A 15,744-nucleotide genomic window follows, 5' to 3' on the forward strand; every position below is an offset into this window, starting at 1 on the left:
ACGAACGGGTAAAAAAAACCCCGTCAGGGAACCAGGGCCCGCGGTCAGAAAGCGAGCCCTGCTTTCGGGGGGGACGCCCCGGCCCCGCGGCGGGGGCTGAGGCGAACGAGGCCGCCGCGGGCTTTCCCGCCTCCGGGGTTGCCCCCCCGCCGGGCCGCGGGGCGGCGCTCCGCCACCCCTGCCCCGCGGCGGGCCGGGCCGGGCCGGGCCGGGCCGGGCGAAGCCAAGCCGGGCCGGGCCGGGCGGGGCCGTCCCCGCCCCTCACCGCCGCGCCGCAGCCGCCTGAGGCGAGGCGAGCCCGCCAGTGTGAGAGGAACCGCCGCCGCCGCCGCCACCGCGCCTCCCGCCCAGCCCAGCGAGGCACGGCAGAGCGAGCCCCCCCCCCCCCCCCCTCCCCACCGCCGCACCGCCCGGGCGACGAGAACCAGCCATGGGTAAGCCAGCCGGGCTGCGGCGGAGCCCTCGTACCCTCCGGGGCCGCGGCTGCGGGGAGGGAGGGCAGGTGCGGGGCAGCCCCGGGGGTCGCGGCGGCCCCGGCCACGGTCCGGCCTCTTCCAGCGTGGCGGGGCGGGGGGAGAGCAGCGGCACCTCGGCGGCCGCAGAGCGCTCCCTCCCTTCAGGAACCGGATTATTTGCTACCGAGACTTACTACTACGGGGTCCTGGGGCTGTAGTTTCTGGGCGGCGGTTGTACGCAGCCGGCCCCGAGCGTGTCTCTGCTCTCCCCCCCCCCCCCCCCCCCGGTGAAGCCGGGGGGCTGAGCCCGGGGCGGCCGGGGGGTCCCGTCCCCGCGTCCCGGTGGGGGCTCGGGGCCGGAGCGACTCGGGTTTGGGGAGGGGGGGGGTCCCCGGTCAGCCCCTCTGCGCCAAAGACGGGTCCCCGGGGGGGTGAAGAGGGGTCCGGGGGGGAGAGCGGAGGTGCCCGGTGGAGGCGGGAGGTGTTGGGTTCGAGGGGAGGGTTGGTCGCCCGCGTGGGTCGCTCGGTAGTCACCGCACGCGTTCAGCCTTCGGGGCCTTTTAGCCCGGGCTGCTTTCCTGCGAGCTTCGCTTTCAGCCAACAATGGACCCGCATGAATTAAGCAGTAATGAAGGTTATGAGGTTTGGGGGGGAAAAAGGGAAAAAAAAGAAAAAAAGATAGAAAAATACAGCTGTATCTGTGGTCCGGCTTGCCAGTGGCGTGTTACTGCTTGGAGGTTGCAGCTGCTAAAGCAGAGCTATCGGTGCGTGCCCGTGTGTTAATATGCACATGCTGATGCTGGCACTGTCTCTGGTTTTAATTAAGAAGGAGGAAAAAAAAAAAAGAATTAATTACTCAGCCAAAGCCAAAGGAAGCTGACAGAATTCCTATGGTTGCTACTTTGTTAAATTAATTCGCATCACCTAATTCCTTAATTTCTAAATGCTTATTAACTGGTTTGTTCCCTAGTTTAGTGAAGATCAGGCTCCTGTAGTATTATGGTCTTTTTACTAAGCTTTTTTGAAGTTCCCAACTCCCCTTTCAAGGCACATTAAAAGTATGGATTCCTACTGCCTCTGCAGCGCTGAAGGCTGAAACAAACTGGCTGTATTACTGGCACCGTTTTTTTGCGTGCATATTCTGATACTCACTCTTTGGACTGTGCTTTCCCTATGTGAACTTCTGATATTAAATGAAACTGTGAAGTTGACAGCCTCTCCCATGTCTACATCTTGGTATCCTTCTCTTAACATACACTTTACTGCCATGGATTGATGTCAAATAAATCTTGGAATGGGGATGGAAGAGGGAAGGAGAGAAAGGCATGTTTTCCAGTGTCTTATTAAGAGAAGCGTATCTTTGGATTGCAACATCTTATTTTGGGGGGGAATAAAGTTTATTATTTAACGTATGTAAAATTGTTTTTAAATGTCTTTGCTGCTAAGCCTAGGGAATTGATTTTCCTTCAGTAAATTAAGTTGCTAGGGGTTTGAAATCAAAAAGTTGTTTGAAATCTTTGTGGGTGATTCATCTTGAGGAGAAGCAAATCTTTATTTTAGTCCTAAAAATCTTAGAAAAACACTAAAGTTAGTCTCGCAAGTTGTGGGTCTGCAACAGCGTGTGAAATGTGTGTTTTACATCCGTATAGAATGTCTTGTCCTAAATGTAACAGTTGGGAAAAGGGGAGTGGAGAGAAGAAAATGTTTCTTGAGTGTTTTGCTAATAATGATGATGATAGCACAAAACTCCAAGGTTTGGCTTCTTTGCTTAGAAGCATTGTTGGTTGATCAAGCCGTGCCTGACTGGGTAAGGGCGGCATGGTCAGTCAGGAGAGGGAACTTCTAGCACCAATTTCAGATGAAATACTTCAGAAAGAAGCTTTTGTCAGCTGGGGATCCAGTCCCTCATGAATACGACGTTTTGAATACGACGTTTTGTTTCTGCCATTGCGTAACTGCTGCCTTGGCATTAGGTAGGCTGAGGCTGATGTGACCGTCTAACCAGGACTTGTTTGGAGCCCTGGTGCTGTGTTGAGCTTCCTGATCCAGTGGCAAGGATGTATTTGACTGGTTCTCGTTAGGACTGTTTGAGTTGTCCTTGTTCATGCAAAACTTTTGCGTAGGACTGGCCTGCTGAGGCTGTTGGTTATTTTTTTATTTTTTTATTTTCTTTCCGGAGGTGCTGAGAGCCCACCGCGGCCATTGATGTTCATCAGTCTTTTGTCTCAGTGATTCTGAAAGTCGGGCATGTTGTGCTCAACACCGGTGAGGGTTTGTGTTGGCTGGAGGGTTGTCAATAATAACCAGCGCAGTGCCTGGTGCAACTGGTGTGAGAAGACCCACCCGTTGGCGTCTTGCCTCACACTCTCCCAAACGTAGCGTCTTGTCTAGGCAGTGGGGAGGGGGCTGTTATTTTACAGAGTGGAATAAAAAATGGAAAAGGTTTTTGTTTCTAAAAGTTTGAAAAGCCTGATAGAGTGTCATCTCTTGGGAACTGTGTGTTTTCATAGTTTTACACCTTTTCTTGTTTGTATTCCCCAAACTGTTGCTTTCAAATAAGAAAAGCGATTGGAGCGGAGTGGGTGCGTGTATTATGTTTTGGTTGGTTGGCTTTTTAAAAAAGTGATACTGAGGAGAACACTGTGCACAAACAGGGGACGAAATGATGCCCGTCTTCACGTGGGTTTGCGTCCCATCTCCCTGCGGTCCCTGTGCAGGAACTGCTGCCTCGCAGAACCTGCAAACCCAGGAGTTCCCAGGGCATCATGCTGTGCTGCCCTGGGGCCATTCCCTGTCCTTCATGCCTTCTGCAGCACATCCAGCTCCCCCACCAGTACTTGCTCCTGGATCCCAGAGCAAACCATCCCTTCCTCGCAGCCAGTAACCTCAGGAGTTCCACCTTAGGGGCTTCTACCACCCATAGAAATGGTCCTCACTTTTATGTGAAATGTGTCCAAAGTAGGTTCAAATATTCCCTAAACCAGCCTTTCATCATAGAAACAGCTGGGGGCAAATCCTGAAAGAGAATCAGTCCTCTTTCTTTCTATTGAGCTATACACTTTGTTCAGGCGGGAGCTGAAATCTTTTGTGTGTCACAGTAATAGTAAAATCCGATTAGCGTCCGTCATCAAGGGTGGCTGGATTTCAATTGCCAAGTGGTGTAGTCCATATTATGTTAGATCTTGCACCTCTTAAATATATTTAACCTTGTTCCTGTAAGAAAAGAAACTAATATTAAGTTTATCTTCTCTTAAAACCTGTGAAATACAAAATTTTATACTGCTGCCCTCCCTCTCTCTCCACGCCACCTGCTTAGGCTATTATAAAGTACTTAATTTTGCCTTCTCACTGTAATCCTTCTTGTCTGAGAAGGAGGCGGAGGAGAAAATGTTGTGCATTTCAGATATTTCCCAGTATCCTAAACAATTTGTGGTTTTACCACATTTACAGATTCTCCCTCTTGCTCTCTTTCTAAATGTGTCTTCAGTAATATAGGAAATCTGCTGTCCCCTGTGTGAATTATGGTATGTCTGATAGATCTTGAAATGTTACATTTCGGAAGAACATACTGGATTATAGATTATATCCCTGGGAGGACTGAGCTGTGGCAGTGCCCGATTATCTGTCTTTTTCAGAGTGTTTTTGTAATTTCTTAAACCAATTGAAATCTGCAGGTCACTTTCAGTGTTTAAAGGACTTTATTTTTCTCAAGCCAGATCTCGTTTTTTAAAGTTTGCTTCCATGTGTTGTTATTCCAGCAGTAGTCGTGTTGTAAGCATTGGGGTTTTTTATACGGTATTTTTTCTAGCCTTTGTTTTTCAAGATTATTGCTATCCAATCACAGAATGGTTTGGGTTGGAAGGGTCCTTTGAAGGTTATCTGGTCCAACCCCCCTGCCATGGGCAGGGACATCTTCTCCCTTGCTCAAAGCCCCGTCCAGCGTGACCTTGAGCACTTCCAGGGATGGAGCGTCTGGGGATGGGGCATCTACAACTTCTCTGAGCAATATTTAGTAATACCTAAAGTCACTACTCTAAAAAATAAGTCCAAAGTCCGTTTTGGGATAAGGTTAAAATAAAAGAAACCCAGTGAAGTCTGCTTCTTGGTATCTTCTTTATTGTTCGTGCAGCGGCATCGTGTCGTCCCTGAGTGGGTGTGCATTCTTGTAGCGGGGATTTTGTTTTCCCTGAGATATACAGCTGGTGCAGCCAGATGCAGAATCACTGCACGTATTATACTTCCACCGATGGTATTTGACGTAAATGCATTGTTATCTTTCTAGAAGCGTGAGTGCGTTGCGTCCGGTGAAATTTCACTGGGGTAAAGCATTTGCGGAGGGAGCTGCTGTGGGTTGTTCCGTTACCATGCTCCCCACGATGGCTGTTCTTCCCACTGAAAGCTCCTGGATTTCTCTTCTTTTTGACCTCCCCCATGTGCACCCCAGCTGCGTGTGCCCTTTACCCCTCCTCAGACACACACGCTTATACTGGTCCCCAGCACCTGCCTGGGCTGCGCATCTCCCTGCTCCTCCATGCAGCTCCTTCGGCCGTTCCTGCTGGGGGATGGAGAGCCTGCACAGAGCCGTGGGAGCTGCCTTCCCACGAGTTGCTCAGGTCCACCCGAAAAAATTTGAACCCTTCGTGGCACCACGGTGTTAACGCCGCGGAGGATGTATGTATTTGCTTCTAGTGTACTTTTAATGTAGGTGCTTTTTACCCTGGAGCGTGGGGTGGAGGCTCGCTCCTGATGGAGCGTGTGGCATCTTGCCGGGGTGCCGGTCTGGTGGGGTGTATGGTGGCACGTTTGGGGGGTCGTTCTCCAGAGTTCACCTCGGCATGCTTGTGGCCGGATTGGTTTGAGCCATCCAGGGAAATCAAAATCCTTTCTGTTCTCCTGACTGGTTCTTTAAAATCTGTTTGGGTGCAAGTGCCTCTGGGTTTGAGCTGTGGTGAGCAAACGTAAGGAAAGGTAGTTTAGTCTCCATGTGGGAGGGACATCAAAGGTGTTTGTATTAAAGTAATATGGGTCTCAGCTGAGCCTGCGAGGCTCTGTACAGATGCAGAAGCCTGCACTGGGAGGGTTACTGCGTCAATACCCACAACGGGCAAAGGATGAAACAGAGCCATGGTGGCTCTTGTCCATTGCATCCATCTTGTTAAGGTGGCTTCTTCCAGGTCGTGAGCAATGTAGCCTGTAGCCTGGAGGAGGCAAGCTCAGCGTGACAGTACTGAGGGAGGAATCCACATCTCCTATCCTCTCCCAACTCTTCTTCTGCAGGCAGGCATGAACCTCTTAACAGCTGGGGTGCCAGGATGGCTGTGCCTATCAAAATTCCTTGTCACCCCTCCCCTGTAAACACAGGGAAGAGTGGAGGAGGTTTTACCATGCAGTATAACAAATAGATAGCATCGTATGTATGTACCACTTAGTCCTCAGCTGTTTGTTACTTTCTATTGCTGCTCTGTCTTGGTGCTTTGGCAGTCTCCCTCCCCATAATTATTTGTCTCTTGGGTTTTAAGCTCAAAAGCTTGCATGCGGAGTTGTGGCTTGGGAAACATTTACAAGCAACACAGAGAACTATGAGAATTCGACATCTTTTGTTCTCCCTGGTTTGGGAGCTGTTTGACTAGCAGCAATTTCAAAATGTGAATGGAGCTTATGTTTCATTAATAGAAAGATGTGCCTGATGCTGAGCTATCGCGTGGTACAAAGCTCGGCGCTTTGCTGTGTGTCAGTTTTGTGTGTGTTCATTTTATGCTTTGATACTTCAGTGTGTGTGACACTTGAAGTGTTAGCCTAAAGTTATATGTACAGAAAACAACTTTCAGGATTGCATTTGTACTTAGTGTTTGGGGTTTTTTTTGCCTGGGGCCAAGAATGTTGAAAAGGACTGTGGTTCAAAGATAGCTGGGACCGGGGTCATGAAGAAGACTGGACTTCTTGAAGTTAGGAACTGATTTGGTGTATCCATCATAAGATAAAGCCTTCATAATTTTGTGGGGTTTTTTTACTGTTTTATTAAGAACAATCATTGTGTATTGCAGCCTAAAACTCTGTCTTTGTATGCTTCCTTCAATGCCAATGAAAATATAAGAATTGTCCCGGTCTAAATTGGAGAGTGGGATTGCACTGAAGGCAAACAGGGCAAAACTTGCTCCGTTAGTGGCTTGGGAGTAAGGAAGCAGTAAGGAAGCAGCTGGCTTGCCTTCCAGGTGCTGGTTTGTGGGCTGGCAGGCAGAAAGGACACCTTGTGTTAACAATGCAGCCGGTCTGGAGATCCAAAAACCACAGTAAATGGTGGGAGTTCGGCCAGGAGAGGATTACGTTTTGAGAAGTGCGCTGTTTTTTTTTAACATTGGAAACGTACATCTGGGCTTATTGGCAGTTTTGCTGAGCTGGAGCCGTGGAGCCTGCCGCTGATGGCTAATGGAGGAGGAATCCGACTCTCTCGTGTTGCCAGCAAGGCACAGCTAACTGGGACTCTCCGATGTCTGGTTTTCGCTTTGCCTTTTAGTCTACGTTTTGGTCAGCTTGCATGCTAGAAAATTCACTGAGTCTTTTCAGTCCTAAGGCTGAGTGTGCATGGGTGAAGCTGCTGGGTGAAGGTGAGCGTTGGCTGCCTGCACCCTTCGTGAGCCCGCTCAGGAGAGCGGCTCCTGTTGTGTCTTAGTATCTCTTCAGGAGAGATTTCCCACTGGTCTTTTTTTTAGAATCTTGGGGCTTATATGTGTTTTGCTTTCTGGTGGGACACAAGTGTTTCATGACATAAGAGAGTGCTTTCTTCGACTGAAGACATCTTTTTAAAGCTTCTTAAGTCTAGGTTCTGGGAACCTCTGTCAGGATTTGCTGGAATGAAGTCCTGGGCATGCATTGGGCTGACAAATGCCCTACAAGTCTGAATTAGTGCGGACCTCTGGCTGGATCTTAAGTATTTTTTCCCAACTTCTCTACTTAAAGTAATTTTCATTTTCTTCTTGGTTGTGTTTTCTGTATCTTGGTTTTGGGTTGGGTTTTTGTTAAGGAATAACTTTTCGAAGGTGTTAAATGATTGCTGTTTGTGTGTAACCTTACACTTCTGTTACCAGAACTGTGTTAACGTAAGTGTCATGCACTTTCCCAAACAAAAGTATAAAATGAGTTGTTGTATTTGTTAGGCACACAGCTGAAAATAAGTTTGCCCCATGGAGCTTCCCTTGTGGGAAATTAAACGCTTTTCTTGAGCTGCTTAGGCATGTATTACAAAAAAAAAAAAAAAAAAAAAGTCAGGAGGAAAGAGAGATGACTAGAGGGAATATTTGGAGCTGAGAACTTCTGGAGCAGATCCCTGTGCTTGCACCAAAACATCTGTCAAGAGCTAATGACTTGCAAGGTGTAACGAACAATAACACTTCATGCAACATCTGCTTAGGCTCTGTGATGGGCACTGGTACAAAAGCCTTGAAATCTCTGAGATATTTGTCATACCATGTCAGGGGAATATAACAGAATCTAGTGCATCATCTATTATTGCCTGCTCCCCAGCCAGTGAAGTTATTAGGTACTAAAGCTGATAACTCTTTCGTTGAGCCAGAGTTTTACGTAAGCAAATACAAGGAATGCAATGCAGAGGGGGCTTGGCTATGTGTGACTGATGTAGCCCATGTTAGTCATTATTTCCCTCATGCAGTGTATACCTTCACTTCATAGATGTTTCTCCCATTCTGTGCTGAAATTAAACTGGTAATTTCTCATGCTTGATAATTAATTGTCTGATGAAAATCCTCCATTTCAGGTAATGCGTGGAAGCTTAAAGAAATAATGACATGGAATGAAAAATAGCCAGTTAAGTAATTTTGCTTTTTATAGCCTGTAATTTTTAGTCCCTCCCTTTAAATTATTTTTAAACAGTTTGAAAATACCTGTTATTCTCCTCAAACTTGAGCTATGAGTGGCATATAATAGGTACTTAATCCTTAACCTCCTCCTGAAATTCCTTGAGGTTTTTCATCTTATCGGCTACTAATATGCTTGCAATGCTGTGTTTGAGAAATTGTTGTTATCTACCACCTATTAAATTCCTCTTATTCCTCAATGGAAACCTCAGGGAGGCAGAAAAGAACCAGGAAGGAGTAAAAAAACCTCTTGAAAATGCTAATTTAAGGTAGCCATGGCAGATTGAAGGTAAGTATTTGGGGAGTGGGTGGAACTGAAACAAAACACAAATGAGGTAGCGGCATGAGTCAAGACTCAAATGATTTTAGCCTTAAACAGTCTGCAGATTTCATTAAAATGATTTTATTTTCCTGTAAAACTTTATTTCTGGATTTTCTTAGGTTTCCCATGGCTGTCGTCATTCAAACTGCTGACTGTTTTCCCCATTACAGTCAGCTCCCCAGCACACCCCGGCACGGTTTAGGCTCTTTCCATCATCCTCGCAGAGAGGAACTGCTGGACCTCATGGTCGAACCTCGTCCTTTCCTCCCTCTAGGCTGTTTTCTGCCAGGTTTTGTGGGCAGGGGATGCGTGGGGGTAGATAGTCCCTGCCCCCCCTTATTCCTGTTGGCATTGGATCCTCCATTGAAGGTTTTCTCCCCAAAATGGTGGCCGAGAGCGCTTGCAGGTTTTGCGTGCGTGCGATTCATGTGTGGTAGAGGAGCATGGCTGTGACACCATCCGATGGTGCACTGGGCATGTGCAGGTGTGTTTTCCATGGACAATGTCTGTCTGTGATAGCTGCTAGCTTTTATCTGTTTCAAAGTGAGTGGTGTACCCCTCCTAGAGATAGAAAACAGTGGGGACATTGGGAGAAACAGCTTTAAAATAAACAAAGTCAGGAGACACTCTCTTAAAGCAAAGTGCTTTACTGGAGGGAAGATGGAGGCTTGGCTTTCTATTCCCACAGTAACAGAAGGGCACGGCACACGTGGAATATTAAATGTTGTTGCCAAGGCTAATGGGAATGTCCCAGCTGCTGTTAAAACCTCACATATAAATGTGTTAATTACAACACACTGAATCTTTTTTTTGTTCTTATAAGAACATGCAAAGAAAAAAATTCAGGAAAATATCAGCGTAGTTACAGTCAGCGCTAGCTACTTCTTCCCCTTACAAAATGCATTTAGTTGATGAAACTGTTTTGTTCCATGCTTGATTAGTTGATTTTAGATAGCATTGCTATTTTTTGTATGTAGAGGTACTTGCCAAATTGTTCAGTATGCTGCATGTAGGATGGCAATCTACTGTCTGAAGTTCACCTACCCTCTTAGAAAGAATTCTGTTCAAATGGGTTAGAGAATTAAGAATATTCTTTGTTTGCAACACGGTTGTTGGAGTTTAACTGAAGGATGAGAATGGAAACAATACCTGAGTTTCTGTTAAAAAAGAAAGAAACCCCACCAGCTACTTGGAAAGGTGGTATCTCTGTTCATCAGTTATTCCTCTGGCATGCTAAATGGGTCCCTGTGGAGGACTCCTGAGGAGAGTCTTCTATGAACTTTGTAAGATGAGACAGAAGGGGAGAAGCAGTTATCCAGCCAAAATGTGAGTTTCCAAAGCATTCCTTTCTCTTTCCTGTGGTATAAGGCAGGTTTATGGATTCAAAAAATGCCATCATGCTTGCTTAAGTTCTCATCTACTGTAATCCTTATTAAAATACTTGATCCTTAACCCTTTGTTTTTAAAGGAAGAGGATGCTAGGATTAGTAGGAGGGAAGCATGCCTTTTTCCTTCCATATGCGTTAGTGAGCGTGACTGCTGTGCCCACTTCCCACATGGGCAGTAGTCTGTCTTCTTCTGCATGTGTGAAACGTCCCTTATGTTAGCTCCTGTACCTTGTAAATAAAGTAAGTGTTTTCTGTTGCCTTACTCAGAAAATATGTCAAGCTTTTCGCTGCATATGCTTCGTTGCTCCGACACTTGTGCTTTGCATTTGCATCTGGTTATTAGATCTCTGCGGAGAGAGATTTATTCTCCTTACCCAGGTTTAAACACAGGAGAGAAATCATAGAATCATAGAATGGTTTGGGTTGGAAGGGACTTTAAAGATCACCTGGTTCCAACCCCCCCTGCCATGGGCAGGGACACCTTCCACCAGACCAGGTTGCTCCAAGCCCCATCCAACCTGGCCTTGAACACTGCCAGGGATGGGGCATCCACAGCCTCTCTGGGCAACCTGTTCCAGTGCCTCACCACACTCACAGTGAAGAACTTCTTCCTTGCATCTCATCTAAATCTACTATCTCTCAGTTTAAAGCCATTACCCCTTGTCCTATCACTACATGCCCTTGTAAAAAGCCCCCCCCCCCCCCCCATCTTTCCCGAAGGCCCCCTTTAGGTACTGGAAGGCTGCTGTAACGTCTCCCTGGAGCCTTCTCTTCTCCAGGCTGAACAACCCCAACTCTCTCAGCCTGTCTTCACAGGAGAGGTGCTCCAGCCCTCTGATCATCTTCGTGGCTCTCCTCTGGACCTGCTCCAACAGGTCCGTGTCCTTCTTTTGTTGGGAGCCCCAGAGCTGAATGCAGTACTCCAGGTGGGGTCTCACGAGAGCGGAGTAGAGGGGGAGAATCGCCTCCCTCGAGTGGCCCCCGATGCAATTGGCTTTCTGGGCTGTGAATGCACATTGCTGGCTTATGTACAGTTTTTCATCCACCGGTACCACCAAGTCCTCCTCCTCAGGACTGCTCTCAATCCACTCATCGCCCAGCCTGTACTTGTGCTTGGGATTGCCCTGACCCATGTGCAGGAACATGGCATTGGCCTTGTTGAACTGGCACTTATTTGCCATTTTAAGAGTATTTTCTTGTGTCAGGCTGAATCACTGACGTCACAGCAGTATCCCAAAACTGAATTGATCCTGAGCTGCTCCGCATGGTCCCAGAGACATTCAGGCTTTTCCTCTTGGGCACTTGGACGACTTCAATAGTCGCAAGTGGACTTGCATCAGGAGCCTTCGCTCTTTGGTGGCAGACGTGGCCGGAGCTGTGATGCTGAAAGCCTTCAGGCTTGGCAGCTGCTGCGTGCCCCGCTTTGTCTTGAAGGGGACAGCTGGGAAGAGCACCTCAGTGACAGCCTGCATCCCAGACCTCCTGCAGCACTCAGGATGTACCATGCCAGTGCTTCCTGCTAGGAGATACTGGCAATTAATTTAAAATCCTTCCCCTAGGTCACTGCGGCTTTTAAGGAGCTTTTGCACTTATTATCTCAGAAACGGCCTTTCTTCCCTGAGCATGACCTGCCAAGACAGCTGTGTTTCTCTTAAGCGCTGAAGTTAATGATACAAAACATGAGAGGAGGAGAGCAGGATTATAGCTGCTCTTCGCTGTGTACCCACTGCCAGCGTCCCTTGTGTGGGAGAGCAGGATGATCAGGGGCTTTTGTGGCTGCAGGACAAAGTGTAAGGCATGACTTGGGCATCTGCGATCCTTTCTGCAAGGGGTTTTTGAGGGTGGTGCTCCTACGGCCTTTCTGGGCTTAGTGTGAAACAAGGCAAGCTTTCTTTTTTTCCTTTTTTTTTTCTTTTTTCCCCTTGTGTCTGCCTTTCTTTTGTTGTTTTTTTTTGTTTGTTTGTCTTTTTGTTGTTGTTTGTGGAATGCAGTGGATACAATAGAAAAGACTTTTTGCAGATGTAAAAGTAATATTGCATAAAAGGGTCTTCCTTGTGTTTGTGTATACCGCTGATATATGCTTCATTTATAATAAGCCCAGTGGACTAGGTGGCTTTGCATCTGAGGGTAATCACAAAGCCCCTGTATGCACTAGGGCAAAAATTGCTCAGTGGGGATGTCTGGTAGTGTTCTGTCTGGGCCGTATAGCTTCTTTCCTGTCAAGGTTTGTATAGTAACCCAAACTTGCTTCTGTTGACATGGCTTTAAATTGGCTATTAACTCACTGTCTCACACTTTAGCATGCAGACTTTTTCATTTCCAGCTTTGCTTGGGAGCTCCGTCTCCTGCTGTGTCTTTTCATGAAGCTGTGTGTGGGCTTACCTGCAGCACGCACGGTAGGAGTTTGCACGAGGAAATACCTTCCCAAATGTTGTCCCTGGCAGCTGTGCCCCTGCGGAGGCACGTGGAAGAGGCAGGGCAGCAGTGCCAGCAAGCTTCACCACTGTCTTTTCTTTCCCTCATAGCTATGGTGACCCTGGATGTGAGACCAGGAATGTATGCGCGGGAGATGATTTAAGGAAATGTGCAGCACTACATACTAATTAATTCAGGTCATGATACTCATAGGATAAGCACAGCCGCTTCCTGCCTCCCAAGTAGTTGCAGCGGTTCTGATGTGAACCTCCTTGGCTTATGCCAAGAAAAAACCTGTGTGGTAATTAAAACGAACCTGAACTGCTTTAGAGGAGCCTGGTTTGAATTAGGGCATGATTATTAACTCTAGCAGTATTTTGGCTTTGCTAAATCTTTCCATTTCCTTCCATGCCGTTCATTCCCTTGCCACTCCATCAGCTCAGATACGTCTGCTGGGGTAGTATCTGTTTAGGTGAAACCCTTCATCTCTGTACAGAAAACAAGGGCTTGGCTAACACGTACCGCAAGTCAAGGTGGGACTGTCAGGGGCGCGGTGCCCGCTGCAGAGCTTGCTGATGGCTGACAGGGTCTTGTGTTAGCCCATCTTCAGAAAGCCAGGACTATGGGAGCAGAAAATGGGGAGTGAAAAGGTAACTCTATTGCGTGCATAACTGTACTGAATGCTGTTCCTCCCGTGGGCATCTGAAATAGTTAGTTAAAAAAATCAGACTGCTTGGAGTTACTGCATTAAATCCAAGTCCTTTGGGCTTTAAGGGCATTGCCTTTTGTATGCATGGGAAATTCAGGAAAAAGCAAGGGTACAATGGAGTTTTAATCTCAAACCATGGAAGCTCTGTCAATTTGAGGGCTCAGAGTCCCTTGCTTATGGTTTTCTTTCACATAAGCTAGATGATGCGCCTGTTTTTTTTTATATGTAGATGACACCATTTAAAAGAGTATCTTCAAGCCCTCTTTGTGGGGGTGGTAAACTGTGAACATGGGTTTTCATCAAAAAAATGCAGTAAAGCTTTTTTGAAAAGAAGTGTTTTGCGTCAGGTTGTCTTATCATCAGGTCACAACTACGGAGCACTAGTTTCAAAGTCTCTCATGTTACAGCTGTGTGACTTGTTTTCCAAGGCATTTTTCAGACAGGATCCGCTGGGAGCTGCTGAAATGGTTTCCCAAATTCTTTTCCAGTATAGTGCCTGGATGCCCTGATGCCCCTGCCTTGTTCTGCTGTGCCATACAGCAGTGTGGTAAGGCCCTCCATGTCTATGACCTCTGGTGATGGAGTGAATAGTCTTCTATTTTCACTGTTGTTTCTTTTTACAGTGTTTCAAGAAGTTGATGTTGGCAGAAGAACAAAAAACAGTAGGAATTTTTTTTTTAATCCAGACAAGCAGGATACTTATACTAGAAAGGCCTTTCTCTCATAAGAAATTGAAATGTCTTTTGTGGAAAAAATGTTTGAAATGTACGTTGTGGTATGCTGCTTCCCCCCCCCACCTCTGAAAGAATTGTCTCTGCTGTGAAATGAAACCAGTCCTTAGTTTGAAGGCTCTTATTGGACATCCCCTCAGCTTGGGAGCGATTGGAAAGGAAAGCAGATGTATGAGTTGTACAGAGAGGCTGTGTTTCGGGCTGTGCTGATTTTCCCTGTTTCTTCTTCTGAAGTTCTGACTTATCTTTGGAAAGCCCGAGAAATTACAAGTCACTAAACATTATTTTCTTTAGTCCTGTAAAATGATTAAGTGTTGATAATCTCTAAATGTGACAGTCCCTTCTCTCTTTCTAAGAAACACATTTTTGCAAGATAACATTAACCACCGCTACCAGTAAGACGTCCCATGCTCTTTAGAGAGGGTCTCTCTGCTGTCTCCTTACTTTCTGTGTAGGAGGTGGATCAGCATCCTTTGGAGAGCTGCAGGCGTCTCGTTCCGAAGCACCACAAAATCTTTGCTCTTGGTTTCTGCTCCTATCCAGCCATTGTCCGTTGTAATCCTTGAATGCTGAAAAAAATCACAAGACCTGCTATTATTTTGGAGGCTTTTGTTTACTGTTTGGTTTCTGAGCACTTAGTGGCTGGTACTTATTTCAAATTTTCCCTCTTCCATGGTGATAAATGGAAATCTGCTTTTTTTTTCCCCCCATAATGAAAGATGCAGTTTTTCATGCATACTTTAGAACTGGGATTTAGGTTTGGCAACAGATCTTGATAAACTCGGTGATGTATTGCAAGAGACAGTTCCAAGTGTAGCTAGCATGCCTCTCTTCCTGCATGACACTGTACCTTTGCTCTTGCTTGGGGAAAAAAAGGCAAAATAATGTTCCACACTACCCGCCTCTGCTTTTTATGCTCTTCTCTTCTGTATAGGGTTTACTGTTGCAGATCTATAGGAAAGCACAAACCCTAGGCAAACCCTGAGCCTACAACGCATACGAAAGACCTACATTTTAAGGAAGAAAGAAAACTGTGGAAGCAAAATGGGGATCATTTTTTTTTGTAGGTGATACCTATTGGGATAGACTTAGAGTGCCTGGATGAAAAGTGTTGTCCTGTAATATAGGGATGGTACATTTTAAATTCTCAAAATACTCTGTGGTTCTTTCCCCAGCTTTTCCCTGTAGTGAAACGAGATCTTCCTATAAATTTATTGTCCACATTTGAGCTATGTAGTATGTCTATCTGATACTTCTGTGCATTCCCTGTTTGGTCACTAAAGAGGCTCCATCAGTTGTTTTGTCTTTGCTACAAATGTTTAATGTAAAAACAATCAATTTGAGGGTGGGGGAATGGGGATTTTCACAGTAATGTCATTAAGGAAATGTTGCAAACCTGACGTAAGTGTCATATTTTTTTGCTCTGCAAGCTCTGCATTTTTCAGGCAAACTTTGTCATAACAGAGCAGTTAGGAAGCAGTGGTTAGTGGGTCAGACAGGCCCAGGGGGCTAAATTTGGTTTTGTTCAGCCAAATGTTAGTGCTTTTTAATCAACGCTGAATTCTGCGTGCAACACTCTCTTCCTTCCCCAAAGCCATAACAAAATAAAAATGGGTATTCAATTGGGTCATGCACAACATCTGCCCTTTACTGAACAGTTCTGGAGTTGCCACAGTGAGGGAGGAGAAGCTGCCTATAGCTGCTCTTAGAGCATCATTTTGCCACCATGGCTTTGGTGATCTGGTACAAGCAGTACTGTCGACAAAGATCTGTGCACGGTCCTCCAACTCCCTTTAGAAGGAAGAGGAGAGTTTTTTCACGTTTCGTGCAGCATTTTTACAATAAGGTGCAAA

General features: G+C 46.5%; 1 protein-coding gene across 2 annotated transcripts in view; it reads left to right on the plus strand.

The window, feature by feature from the left end:
* Positions 1 to 218: 218 nt before the first annotated feature.
* GPM6B (glycoprotein M6B) overlaps positions 219 to 15,744 on the plus strand; it is a 111,893-nt gene continuing 96,367 nt past the window's right edge. Inside the window, exon 1 of one of the 2 annotated variants that reach the window (XM_069770377.1) lies at positions 219 to 434. In XM_069770377.1, the coding sequence (XP_069626478.1) occupies positions 431 to 434 (4 nt within the window). In that variant the 5' untranslated portion in view covers positions 219 to 430. The remainder of the gene's footprint in view (positions 435 to 15,744) is intronic. The other variant, XM_069770381.1, reaches the window with a different exon arrangement.

Source organism: Haliaeetus albicilla, chromosome 25 (assembly GCF_947461875.1).
Source record: "Haliaeetus albicilla chromosome 25, bHalAlb1.1, whole genome shotgun sequence".
Taxonomy (NCBI): Eukaryota; Metazoa; Chordata; class Aves; order Accipitriformes; family Accipitridae; genus Haliaeetus; species Haliaeetus albicilla.